Source organism: Pseudoliparis swirei, chromosome 7 (assembly GCF_029220125.1).
Source record: "Pseudoliparis swirei isolate HS2019 ecotype Mariana Trench chromosome 7, NWPU_hadal_v1, whole genome shotgun sequence".
In the NCBI taxonomy this organism is placed as follows: domain Eukaryota; kingdom Metazoa; phylum Chordata; class Actinopteri; order Perciformes; family Liparidae; genus Pseudoliparis; species Pseudoliparis swirei.
In genome coordinates this window covers 25,086,234-25,100,432 of record NC_079394.1, presented here as the reverse complement: position 1 = coordinate 25,100,432, position 14,199 = coordinate 25,086,234, and the positions used below count along the sequence as shown (strand labels likewise).

The following is a 14,199-nucleotide window of genomic DNA, read 5'->3' as shown; positions in this document are numbered from 1 at the left end:
TACAGTGACTACATATGACTCTTTGTACTTTCTTTCAATGTCATGAACCAATATGCCAAATACACCATCAGTGTTTCTTTGGGAGACCTTCATTCCTCTCGATCGCTGCCAGATGGCCAGGAAGCAAACTCATCGACACCAATACCCGTTTGTTTTAAAACGGCGTTAGATAGATGGATAGATCCGTCTAACGCCGTTTAAAAACATTTAAAAAGCTGAAAAACGATCTCTGTCCACACAATGATTCTGAACCATTGTAGAAATTATTTCCATCCACACTAACATGGCTGAAAACGAGAAAACGTGTTATTGTTAAATAATAAAAAGGGACTTAAGATCTTCTTCTATATTCCCAAATAGGCACTCGAACAGACACATTTAGTTTTATCATTCTAACCTAGTTTGGGCAGCACGGTGGCTCAGTGGTTAGCACTGTCGCCTCACAGCAAAAAGGCCCTGGGTTCGAATCCCGGTCGTCCCGGTCGTTCCAGGTCCTTTCTGTGTGGAGTTTGCATGTTCTCCTCGTGTCTGCGTGGGTTTCCTCCGGGTACTCCGGTTTCCCCCACCATCATAAAGACATGCACCGCAGCCTCTCCCCGGTCGTATGGATGTGGATGAATGTTGGTGGTGGTCGGAGGGGCCGTAGGCGCTGATTGGCTGCCACGCTTCCGTCAGTCTGCCCCAGGGCAGCTGTGGCTACTGATGTAGCTTACCACCACCGGGATGACTGTGTGTGTGTATGACTACTGGACTCTGTAAAGCGACTTCGGGTGCCTTGAGAAGCGCTATATAAAATAAATGATTATTATTATTATTATTATTTTAAGACTGCTCTATCTCTCTATCACTCTCTTACACATCGAATGTAGTTTAAAATTAACAAAGTTTATTAGATTATGGGTCAATAAATATGGTCAGCGCGCATGTCTCACTCGTTTCCTTGTTTCCTTGTTCTCTCACTTCTATCTCTGCTGCTGTCTGAGGTCTCTGTCTTACTGGAGAGCATTTATGTTTTTGTTTCTTTACAGTTTCTGACTTCACAATAGATGTGTAGAACAAAATAAGATTTAATAAGAAAAGTAAAGTCTTCTGTTTTGTGTCCATTGTCCTCCTCAAAGCCTCAGACTGTGACTTCATGGTATCCATGTTGAAATAACCTGGTAGTCGATCTATAATCAAGGCTGCTGTGTTTTTTGTTTTCTTATGGCTGCGTGAGGAACCAGGCAAGGACACGACGTGACTGCTAAGGCCCAATCAAGTAGCAACGCGGAGGTTTACGTCAAAGGTCCCCTTTTCCCCCCGTCTACACTACTTTTGAGTTCTAAGACTTCCGAGTAGTGTGGGTGCCAGCAGGATTGAACATCGCCAGAGATGTGTTTTCAAAAGGAGAGCCTAGTGATGTGGAGGCAGCCTCGCTCCACTCAGCCTCCAGCTCTGATCCTTGTAGGATCTCCAGGCCCTCTCAGTTTGCTGGGTATGGGCACCAGTGTGGGGATCTACATTCCACCGGCTGTGGTGGACAGTGATGATTGCACCTGAGTACAGGGAGAATGTCATTTGTGATTTTTTTTAACTCTTTAACTAAAAGTCGCTGAACATCATGCCAATCTGCCATAACCGTAGACCCTGAGAAAATCTTCAGAGGCAAGTCAAAAGAAGTAACTTTAGGTGTCTCTATAATTGTTGACAAAAGGTCATACACATTATTTTGCATTTCTTACGCAAATTGCAAAGAGAACTGGAATGTTGTGAGCCTATGACATACGTGTTTATGTTATTATGGTTATTGCTTGCCTACTTGTACATGAATTACATGCAGTTAGAACGACAGATGTTGTGACGTGTGCCTCACAGATGTTTGTTTGGCCCTTACTTTATGTGTTGCTTGTGCATAGATCCTATTTAAATAAGAACAGTGCGATAAAATACCGTTAGAAAGGAGCTTCATGCAATTCAATGCGCCCCAACGGCCTGCAGCCAAAGCGTTAATGGTAAGCAAAGAGTTAACTGTTGAGGTAACTGATATGTATGCCACTTCTCAGTCGGAAAAGAGGGATGTGGTATATTGGATCGAGCACTCGGTGCTCGATTGTATTTGACTGTCACCACTACAGAGGTCGGTGATAGTTTGTTCATGCCTGGAGTTGTGTGTGTGATTAACCCGGGAGTAAAAGATCTAACTTGTGCTGCATCACATCTAAAATCAATCACTCAATCGCTCTTCCTTTTAAAACTCTTCTCTTGACCTTGATTGGTGACCCATCGCCTTGGCTTAAGCTGCGCCATATTGCCCCCACTAGCAGCTACGATGGCCACTACTTCACTAAATGGACTACTTGTAGTAGTCTATAGAGCCAGAGCAGAATGGGAGCCTTCCTTATCAAGCTGTCTTCCTCTTGGTTTACTCCCAATGGATCAAGGCATCGTGACTCCAGCCTAGTCCTTTAGATCACTTAAGACCTTCCTCTCTTTGACAGAGTTTTATAGTCAAGCTTGAATCAGGTCTGCCTTCACAGCCTTTATTATATTGCTATAGGCTTATAGGCTGGGGGGACTAGGATGCGGACTGAGCCCCTCTTTTTCTCTCCTTCTCTTGATTTTGAATTCTCTCAATTTCTCTCTTTCAATTAACTTCTTTCTCAATCACCTTTTTGACTTTTACGTCTCATGGGGGGTCATCGGACCCCGGACCCATAACATCCATCTGCCTGACCTGATGCCTGTCTGCCCTGGTAATTCCCTGCTCGTCTGCTGCTCACATCTGCTGCCACTGCCACTCCTCCTCCCCACCGCCATCTGCCTCTGGATCTCCCTGGGGTCCGACCCCAGGAATGCCTGTACTATACTATATTCATATACTCTGTCATATTCTATTCATGTATTTTAACTGTATTTATTGTCTGTACACACTACATCTATTGTATCTGTCCATCCTAGGAGAGGATCCTCCTCTGTTGCTCTCCTCTCCTCCTCTTTTCCTTTTTTTTTCCCCCTGAAGGGAGTTTTTTTTTTTTCCTGTCCGGAGAGGTTTGGGGCAGATGGATGTCTGTACAGATTGATTGTAAAGCAGACAGACAAATTTGTAATTTGTGAAATTGGGCTATACAAATAAACTGAATTGAATTGAATTGCATCCTCGTCTCCGTGCATTTGTATCTAACAGTGATTTAGATAACCCACGAATAGTATACAACTATAACAGCGACTTTATACATAGAGCATAAAGACACAACAATCTCTATGTTAGATGCTCTCTCCTTATTCTTTTTATTGTACCAGTATTTCAAGTCCAGTATTAATCATGTTCAATAAGCAAAGGAGTGTGAGTCTTTGAATGAAAATGTCTGAGTCGTGTTGACTGAGCTGCTATAAAACTCCCACTGGTCAGACACTGACAGCAGATCCCACACTAACAACGTTTAGAGCGATGAATTTACAAACACTTGCTCAACTGAGATTCACACCATGTCACTTTTCTCCTTCACTCCATCTGCCGCTGTCTGGTCTTATCTCACTCTCTTTATCTCCCTTCCCCCTTGAGTAGCACATTAAATGTTTAATTTAAAAAGGAAGGATTACGGACTAGACTTCCACTAGCGAAGCTCCTTGGACCAAGTTGTTGATAACTTTCTACCCAGCTGACATCCCTAACCTGAGGAAGCACAACAACTGCATGCCAACAGCCCTGACCCCAACTACGTATGGGCAGAAGGACAAGAACATCTTCATAAACTTGCTGATAAACCAACGCATCCGGAGCTGTGAGGTTAAAGGTCATGTTTGCAGTTAGTTGCTGTGTCTTCACTCCTAAAATAAGGGGGGAACTGACTGCTTGGCTTTTGCCATCAGGTCTTTGCTGAGCTCCTTGACCCTGGTATCAAGAATAAACACTATCATAAAAAAGCCATAGTATATATATAGTATGTCGTAGAAATATCAGAATAGTATATGTCTAGTGGTAGAGGAATGTTAGGGAACACTGGGAGCACTGGTTCCCGGTGTCTCCTGTCCATAAAGCCCAGGCAGTGTCCTGATTCGTCCCTTCTCCCTGCACCTGTGTACCGTTGGTGAATTTGGCCCCAAGCCTGGCTCCTCCCCCAACAAATGACATTATTTGGGCCAGATTTTAAAAAGCACTTGTTGGCCTATATAGGCTCGTTCTCTTGGCCGCTGTCCTCTGCCTCTGTGGTGGCTGGTAGTGATCGGTTGCTCGTAGTTGGATTGATCTTTTAACACGGCAGCCTTTTTAAGTCGCATTCTTAGTTGACTGCCGTCTGTTCTCGCTCAGGTCTGACATGTTGGCTGAGCATCATTTGTCTCCTCTGGTAATCCGTCATACAGCATGTAATCGCATTGTGTGCAGCCCGCGCAGTAATGTATATTGTTAAAAATGAACATTATCAGACTTTTGGCTGTGGCACATGGTTATTCCACCCGAGTGCCCTGAGCAGTTTCATGAAGGATAAAGTACCGTCATAGATTTACTGTAACTATATGGATACACCGAGGTTGGTCTTTTTAAAGCACTACTCCAGGAAGGTAAATCTCTTCAACAGCAGCAGCTTGAAGAATCGAGTTGAGTCGAGTTTGAAGCTCTGATTCGGTGTCTCTGCAATCACTGTTAACAAACGTTGTGTCAACACAGGAGCAGGCGTTGAACCTGTGAACTGGGGACTTTCTATGGAGACTACTTCATAGAGTTCAAGGTCCAAACATTGCAAATATATCTTCTAAAACTCCCTAAATTGTTAATCTTTCAAAGAGTTATTTGTTTTTTCACCTGTTGAGAATGTATACTCTAGATCTGGTGTCTGGCTTTGAGTTTATACACGCGTGTTACAACTGGTTGTAAACAAAGGAAATATACTAGATGAAACCCCCAGAGGTTTGAAGAAGTTAAACCGTGCTGAAAGTATTTTTTAATGTCTCCCAGAGTCTTCAGAGTTCGGTCCTGTGTCCTCCAGTGAAAGGTGTTGACGCACCAGGTGGTCAGAGCCCTGCATCTAGGAAGCAGGAAGCAGGAAGCAGGGGCAACTAAATACCATTGAAGGTATTGCACAGTCCAAGGAAATGTCCAAACGCATAAGGCATGTTGAATTTATTTCTCCTGCATCTACACGTGAAAAAAGCAAACAAATACACGGAAAGTGACACAATACAAACGTGGCATCCTGTATTCCCAAACCTGTGTGGGTTACAGACACAGTGCAGACAAGTTATTCCCAAAAGCAAAGCCGAAAACATTTACCTCTCATCCATCTGTTACTTCCGACGCAGCTCCGCCAGAACAACCAGCTCTTTTGCAGATGACGTAGCCTAAAGACAACGCTTGAGCTTGGAGACCGATGTGGCAGATTTTAAGCACAACATATTTGTTTCTATGCCTTTTGAAGGGAGCCTGCTGACAGCTAAAGACGATATTGATATAGAGAAGCAGAGGGACGACGCACACGGAGCACAACATGCAGCTGTTGTGTGCATGCAGGACAACTATGTTCATCATATCAGCAATATGGTAAACTAATTCTGATTATTCAAATGCTACATTTCTTCCACTTTCAAATGACATTGTTTTAAAAAAATGTTATTATTATTTATTTTGAATAAAGTTGAACAGATGTCTTGCAATGCAAGAGCCTGGGATGCAAACAAACTACAATTCAACATAAAAGCAAGAGAGACATTAAAAAAAACAATGAAAATAATCAATACTCACAGCATAACAAATTCAAACAATCTCTTCGTCAACCATGTGATGTGTGGAGTAGCTATATACAAAAATATCATAAATACAGTATCTGATGAAATAAATATCATGGTCAAATAACGATCGTACTGTCACTCAAGCGAAGCTACATCTCAGAGTGCAATAAACGGTCCCAGCCAACATCCAAGAGTTACACACCGGGACCCGACTACACACGTCAGGATCAGACAAGTTTCAAAAAGCCCAAGAAATCCAACAAATACACAAACGCTGCAAAAGCTTTGGGTCAGTAGAGGTTATAACAATGTTTCAACACTAGAGGGAGACATTTGCTGCAAGGACTTTACTGTGTTTACACGAACATGCTACTCTCAAGTCTACGTAACCGAAAAAAAGAAGAAGAAGTAAACATAATTTGAATGAGTCTCTAGTCCGATTTTAAAGTCAATCTTAAGCTTTCGAAGCAGGATTCATGTAAAACGGTACGCGTGTGTATTGGCAACTGTGGGGAAATTGGCCTACACTAGTGGAAGGCACTGATAAAGTGTTTTATTTTGTATCATTCATGTGGACGTTTTCATTTGAGGAATAGCTCTCCGTTCAGTCTTTAGGCAAAGATCGACTAAGGGCGAATACAAAAGTCTTTATCAATGGAAAAACCTGCCACCTCATCAAAATATCTCAACTGTTTCCACTTTTCAATTATTTTCATTTTATTATCTTTCTACATTACATTTGAAGGCTTGAAGGCGTTTTATTTTTGTTCTTTTTTGCCACACCCAGCCCACTGAGGATGCATAGTGGCTTAGAGGGTCACTCTGGAAAGAGTGATGCATGCTAAGCTAAGGGTCAGGTGGAAGGCCATTTACACAGTTACATCCCAAGCGGAATTCATGCACGTTTTATGCAGTGACCATCATGACCAAAAAAAGCTCGTTTTTTTCTTTTTTTCTGGAGCTCTCTGGCTCCAGTACGTGGCACAGATATGCACAGGCAACAGAACATAGACAACGGCACAGAGACACGAGCTCAGACATCTCTCTGTCACTCTATCTGTATATGCTACATCTCCGTTACATCCACTGTATTCCATCCATTCACTCCACGCTCCACGTGTGCACCGCACTCCTCTCGGAGGAGGAGTGATGAGCGCACACGGCAACATGGCGCCTCCTCAAAAAAACCCAAACCTCCTCCTCTGGTTGTCTTTGAAGACACTCAATCCAACGCTGCACCAGCCTCGTGCCCTCCCCAAAGCGTGTGTCCCACCGTCCTCATACTTCACTCTAAAGATATCTCCCACTTCAGTCAGTATTTCTCTTATTTCCACTCCCACGTCGCTCTCAAAACTCTCAGCTTTCCTCTTGATTGATGCGATTGCGTGGGCGCGTTGCCCTCGGGGGTCCAGGTTCGGCAGGTTCCCACTGGCCATAAACAGCTGCAACTCAGGCAGGAAGCCTGGGCTCGATCTTCAGCGAGAGGTCATAGAGGGTCTCTTCGTCCATGATGAGAGTCTTATCCAGGAGGTACTGGGTTACCTGGAAAGAGGAGTGGGGATATTGTATGTTTCTAACCTGCAGCGGAGAGCATAATTACAGCTACAGCTTCCTTTTTGTTCTGTTCAAATCATCTTTAACGTCAATGTTTCAAATGTTTTAACAACCAGATCACTGGATGCTCTTGAAAAGATGAAAAGAGATTAAATGGCTTTGCCGTTACGCTGCTTTACTCAAATTGAATTTAAAATCTCATAGTCGTCTTAATCTAAACTACTTTACTCGTATTGGTCCAGCTAACAGCTGCGAGGGTTACACTGATCCACAGCGGATGTTAGAAGCTTGAATACAGATGCAGAAACAGAGGGTGATGAAAGACGGCTTCTGCAGGCCCATGTGTTTTAGCTCCCAGAAACAAATACATTTCCAGACTATATATAAAAAGGATTTAAAATAATCCTTTCACAACGGCAGCAGAGACGTGCCCTTGTCTTCTTATTATAAACTCACTTCTAAACTCTTTGATTTGGCTTCATAATGTTTCTAGTTTTATCTGGAAGTTTCATTCTTTTCAACCTGTGTTCAAGTGTTTTGTAACTATGTTTTATCGCAGCTCTATATGAATAGAGTTTAGGATTTGTTATTTTCATAATGTACTGCAGATTGGATGATTTTCTTGTTCTTGACAAAGTAAATGTATTTATTTGTGTTTTCTAAGTACCTTGGCTTGATGCTCTATTCTGTACGGAGTCTGCTGAAACTGTCGGATCTCTCTGATGATGTGGGATATCTAAAGAAAAGGATGACGTTAAAGTTGACAATCAAAGTAAAAGTATACATGTACAGATACTGTGCGTGTTTTTTTCACGTATATGCCTACCATCCTCATTTTGGAGAAGTTTACAAGACCTTCCTCAGTAAAATTGGGCCGTCCCTCCTCAATAAAGGCCAAGTCAGTTTGATACATTCCCATGTAGGGCACACACGGAGGGTTGCAGCTGCAGGGAGAGGGGGGGAACACACGATGTCTCATAGATTGCCACTGATTGTTTTCATGACACTTATCGTGTTGTTATTTGCAATGTCGTACTTTTTCAGGGTCTCCCTCAGATTTTTAGACCTTCCCTCGGTGGACACGGTCTTCTGCAGTTTGTCCATGAGGGTTTTAGCCTGGACAAGATCAGGTTAAAATCATTCATATATATATATATATATACAGGACTGTCTCAGAAAATTAGAATATTGTGATGAAGTTCTTTATTTTCTGTAATGCAATTAAAAAAACAAAAATGTCATGCATTCTGGATTCATTACAAATCAACTGAAATATTGCAAGCCTTTTATTCTGATTTATTGCTGATTATGGCTTACAGCTTAAGAAAACTCAAATATCCTATCTCTAAATATTAGAATATCATGAAAAAGTATACTAGTAGGGTATTAAACAAATCACTTGAATTGTCTAATTAACTCGAAACACCTGCAAGGGTTTCCTGAGCCTTGACAAACACTCAGCTGTTATAAATCTTTTTTTTTACTTGGTCTGAGGAAATCTTAAAATTTTATGAGATAGGATTTTAGAGTTTTCTTAAGCTGTAAGCCATAATCAGCAATATTAAAAGAATAAAAGGCTTGCAATATTTCAGTTGATTTGTAATGAATCCAGAATGCATGACATTTTTGTTTTTTTAATTGCATTACAGAAAATAAAGAACTTTATCACAATATTCTAATTTTCTGAGACAGTCCTGTATATATATCGTGCTGCAAGACAAACAAGGCTGTTGTCATTTACTCCTTATTGTGTCATAATGAAATGACAAAACCAGATTTGCTTGGGTCCTGAGCGGCAGGCGTGATGCTGTATACATTTGAAGACATTACAGAGACCAAATAACTTTATTCTAATCCTCTACGCTTCGGTAAACTTTTCCATACACTTGTTTTTAGGTTTACAGAGAGACGACTGATGGAGAATCACTCCACCTGTTTGCTGACTTTAGCCCAGGTCTTCTTCAAGCGGTAGATGGCGCTGCGATTAAGCGCGGAGGTGATCTCCAGCACGCCGTTGTAGTTGTTGAGGCAGCGACAGATGTCGGCCACGGCAACCCACTTCTCGATGGAGTTGGCCCTGGAGCCCACGTCGGTGTGGGTCATGATCTGCGATGCCACCAGGTTACTCATCTTCAAAAGGAAGAGCAGAGAGGGTCTTTAGGATAAGGTAGGACAAGATAAGAAAAGAGCTGTGTTGAAATTAGATTGTGGCAGCAGCTTAATGAAAAGTGACTGAGTGATAAATATAAAAAAATGTTGGTAAGATACAAACTCAAGATGGAGTATAAATAGAATAAATAACAACGTAGCAATGTACATATAAACGACACACACATTTGGCCAGTTCACTTTTTGCACTGGATGAATGCATCGCTGGTGTGTAGCATTATACCAGAGAAAAGTATCTAAAGATATATAAAGGTATATAAGTAGACATAATTTCACAGGATACAGACAATACATAGCACCAGAGGTGTACTTAAAGATACTTAAAGATACTGAAAGATACTGAAAGATGCTTAAAGATACTTAAAGATACTGAAAGAGCGTACGTTATTGAAGTGTTGAGTAGTTTTCATGATGTATGGCGTCCTCTCCGTCTTGTCCACCTTCATCCAGCCCAGACCCAGGAACTCTCTGAGAGTCGGGACAGAGACGTGTGAAGTCCCAATGAGGTCACAGACGCTCCGATGCAGCACAGTAATCTCACGAGATGGAAGTTAGTCGCTCACACCGGGGACTTTAATGACATGACTTAAACTAATCAAACAGTAACAGACGGATGTCTCATTAAGGGAGGTTGAGAAATCCACAAGTCAACTCGGTACGTGTTATTGTTGGATGGATTACCATCGAGTCAAATATCACGGTTTGAGAAAATACAAAACACATTTACATCTTGTATTCACTATTTAACGTAAGCTCGCTGTGTTTTCTTATTGTTTCAACTGTTTGTTTGTTTATTTCACAAAATGCTGCCTCACGTTTCTTTAAAAGAGAAAACCTACATGCGATGGGCAAACAGTGAGGAGTTGTTCCTGTGTTCGGGGCTCCATGATATGTAATGGATAAATATGTGCCATGATATAGAAGACACACAAACACTTGTAAAATAAAATAAAGAAATGTGTCGTAAGCTGGGGGAAATGAACGTTATTAACAATATATCCTGACGCCTATTATCAAAGAGTAAAATGACTAAATACACTTCAAATGTAATTGTAGCTGTTGCAGATGTTTCAAGAAGCTGATGTGAGGGGAACACCGTGGTGCTGATGAGAGGACTGACTCATAAGGAATGCTCCGGAAGACGATGTGATCCAGGAGGGTGATCTGCTCGGCCAGCTCCATCGCCGGCAGAGACTCGAAGCACTCCGCCTGCGGACAGTCGGCCTGAACAGAGAGAAACATGAACATGAACCAACACGTTGTCACAGCGCAGATAACGAGGAGATATTAATATCTAATAAAGAGACGCAGGCCGAGTGACGAGTATGTTTTACGACAGCTGACAGTTCCCTGGAGACCGTCACAGTCCAGAGAAGGTGTGTTTACCCCTCAGTGGGTTCTGACCCGGGCAACGTGTGAGTGACTCACAGTTATTATTAAGATACCAAGCCAAGGGGCACTGATGACATGAAAATGATTATTTTAATCTCTGAGAACTGGTAGAATATTCGGAGGGAGGTGTGTGTATTAATGCGTAAGTACCGAGGGGCACCGGCCTCATGGAGGTAATCCTATTGAGAACAACAATAATATCCAAATTATAATTAAAAGCTGCATCAATCAGCCAGTGTGCAATAAAAAAGGTTTACAGTATGCAGTAGAATTTATTTCCTCTGCAGTTTGCTGCTGCTCCGTTCATCCAATAGAATAACGTCGAATCGAAGTCCTGACATGATGCACTGTAAGTGATCAGAGGATTGAGCTCTTCTCACCATCTTTAAGATGTCCTCTATCCTCAGCTGGGCGTCCTCCTGCTCGTCTTGAGAAAGGGTACTGGGGGACATCGAGAACAATAGAATACACTGAAACTAAATGCAAAGACCAGACCAGAATAGATTAACACAGAATAGAATATGACGGACACAATATAATAGATCAGAACAGATCAGAATGAAATAAAATGGAACACAAACAAACGGAACTGAACAGATCAGAATAGAACAGGAAATAAAACAATAGAACTGAACAGGTGAGAATAGAACAGGAAATAAAACAATAGAACTGAACAACAGCTCAAAACAGAGCAGATTAAAATAGAACAGAACATAATCTAACAGAATAGAACAACATAGAAAAGACCACCGTAGAATATAACATAATAGAATAGAATAAGAACCATTGGATGGCAGAAACTATTCAGCTTCCAAGTGTTGTATTCAAGTGCTTCACACACGTGTTGCATGTTTTTTGTGTGCATTCGTGTGTGCGGCACCTTAGTATGTTGGCTGTAGCTTTACTCTCCTGAGGGAGCAGGTCTGGGTCTCGGAGCACCTCCCCCAGGAGACAGACCACCGACATCTTCAGCTCCCCGTTCATCTCAAAGTCCTGAAAAACAAGCACATCTCCGTGGTTGAAAGTGACCGACAGCATTAAAGGGTTCTCCAGCACCGGCACCCTACCATGACCTTTACCTGACCCTCTAAAACACGAAGAGCAAAGGAGACCTACATCAGTCTTCTTCTCTCAAACTCTAATTGGTCCTCACAAAGAAGGAAATTACAATTAAGTGAACAAAATCTTCCATCATGACCTTCTTTTTTTTTAGACGGTGATATTGATATTTGGTGAAATAAGAGATATATTTGGCAGATATCTGAGGCATTATTTAGTTTTGCACTGATTTAATTGATGGTAATGTCACCGATTGTTTTGGTTGGTTTAAACGGCCTCTTTGTGAAACGTCGTGCACTTTGCCGGTAGTTTTCGTGAATGGTCGAGGTTGGCGGACTGAAATACCACAGACAGTGAAGTAGACGTGTCTGAGCTCTGTCGTCCAATGGCTGTGTCCCATTCTAAATAATCAAGTGAGTTTATAGGTACAATAATCAGATGGGAATGTCTGTTCTGATCTTATCCAGAAAATTGAATACCAGATATTACCACGGTACCACATTGGGACATGAAAAAAAAAATATCCAATACTACTGTAAATGTTTTGCAACATGGCCGTAGCGGCCTGCGGCACTTTAAAAAAAACAGCTACCACAAGAACAGTGGGAAATATCTGCCAGTCGATAAATGTATTTAGTCTCAATGTATACATATAACGACATATGACTTTCTCTCGTCTCAGCACACTAGTCTGACCGAGCATCCGTCCCTGCTGGATGATCCTTCATGTCTTCCTCCTCCTGAATCTTCTCACTCCTTCCAGTCTTCACACCTCCTGTTCCTCCTCATTTTCCCTTTTCACTCTTATTCCAATTCAACACTTGTTCAAAGGTCAGTTTTAACAAGCTCTTTGGTCTTTGGCCCTCCCCAGAGATAAATATTAGTGGGCGTACATACGGGGTGTGTATGTGTGTGTGTGTGTGTGCGTTTGTTGTTCTTCGTTAAAAAGCCAACCAAAGCTGGCCGATCATCACAGCATTTTGTGTTATTGAAGAACAATCCATAAACGGATCAATGCGGTTAGACCTCTAAGCCGAGAGTCAAGCAATTACCGGCACATTCACTTCATTCGAGGCGACGCTGGTTCAGCAGAGGAGGAGGTGGAGAGGAGGAGGTGGAGAGGAGGAGGTGGACTGAGGCCGGTTGTCCAATTGATACGGCAACAATATTCAGTGTGTTTGTGCGCACATGGCTGTTTACATGCTCAGGGGAGAGCAGTGGAGCAGAGAGAGAGAACGCATCACACTCCTGCTTTAATGAGACCACAGACTTGATCGCCCCAGCAAAACAGGGGACCACACACACACACAGACACACAGACACACACACACACACACACACACTGGTGGGCGCAGACAGACCTGTGAGTGTTTGGAGACCCAGTGCCGCAGCACGTTGAGAACTCTGTTCGTTGCAGCTCTTTGGATGATGAACTCTTTGTCACAAGTTCTTTCAGAGTTCGTAAACACTGGAGGGAAAAGAAAAGGAGAGACGGAGATAATGTGTCTTTATTGTGTGATGGTATGACATTTTTAAATATGATTTGTGCTTAAATATGTCAGTGGTTGACAGTTTTCTGGGAAATTATTAAAAGTTAAAAATGATGCACTCCAAAAGCAATCTCTTACGGAAGTAGAAGTAGAGAGATAGTCGCAGCAAAATGTACTATTCACTTTGAAGATGTCAAGGCATCATGCAAACAGTTTTTTAAAGAGGGAATTAACCCACATTGAGGTCCGGATAATCCACAGAAAGAGAAAGAGATGCTGCTGTTGAATTGTTTAACTTTTCAATGTTGTTATTATCAGAAATTCTATTAATCTTGATGGTAGCGACAGAACCCAAGAGCAGTGAATCAAACCACGAACAGTTCTATAGTTCACACGTGGTGCAACTTCTACTAATGTAATGTCGGTTATTGTAACACAATGTGTGTGTGTGTGTGTGTGTGTACGTGGTGGTTAACCATGTCCTGCTGCTGCTGTGGCAATTGCAAAGGCTGAAGCAGGAGAGACTGGGCAGCGGGAGTTATCCCCGACCGCGACTGCAGACACACAAACACACAAACACAAAAACACACAATTATCATCAACGACAACAATACTGTTAGCATTTCTTCCACTGTTATCATCAAAGGAATCGACACAAGTGAATAAAAGATATACTTTCATTCATACATACACAATGAAATATGATTGGTAACATATTAAAATAGATCTTTTGAATTATTAATGTCATTTTTAACTTATGTGAAATTAGATAGTGACCCCCCCCTTTACCAGTATCAACCTAATTATTAACCAAAAATAGTTGTTGGTTGCT

General features: G+C 42.0%; 1 protein-coding gene across 3 annotated transcripts in view; it reads right to left on the bottom strand.

Moving 5' to 3' along the window:
* Positions 1-5,081: 5,081 nt before the first annotated feature.
* Positions 5,082-14,199, bottom strand: part of rasgrf2b (Ras protein-specific guanine nucleotide-releasing factor 2b) — a 42,256-nt gene continuing 33,138 nt past the window's right edge. For all 3 annotated transcript variants that reach the window (XM_056420011.1, XM_056420013.1, XM_056420012.1), the window contains 11 exons: positions 13,844-13,921; positions 13,239-13,345; positions 11,699-11,811; positions 11,199-11,259; positions 10,547-10,650; positions 9,810-9,894; positions 9,190-9,387; positions 8,294-8,373; positions 8,084-8,201; positions 7,925-7,993; positions 5,082-7,245 (listed from right to left, as the gene is read on the bottom strand). In XM_056420011.1, the coding sequence (XP_056275986.1) occupies positions 7,153-7,245; positions 7,925-7,993; positions 8,084-8,201; positions 8,294-8,373; positions 9,190-9,387; positions 9,810-9,894; positions 10,547-10,650; positions 11,199-11,259; positions 11,699-11,811; positions 13,239-13,345; positions 13,844-13,921 (1,106 nt within the window). In that variant the 3' untranslated portion in view covers positions 5,082-7,152. The remainder of the gene's footprint in view (positions 7,246-7,924; positions 7,994-8,083; positions 8,202-8,293; positions 8,374-9,189; positions 9,388-9,809; positions 9,895-10,546; positions 10,651-11,198; positions 11,260-11,698; positions 11,812-13,238; positions 13,346-13,843; positions 13,922-14,199) is intronic.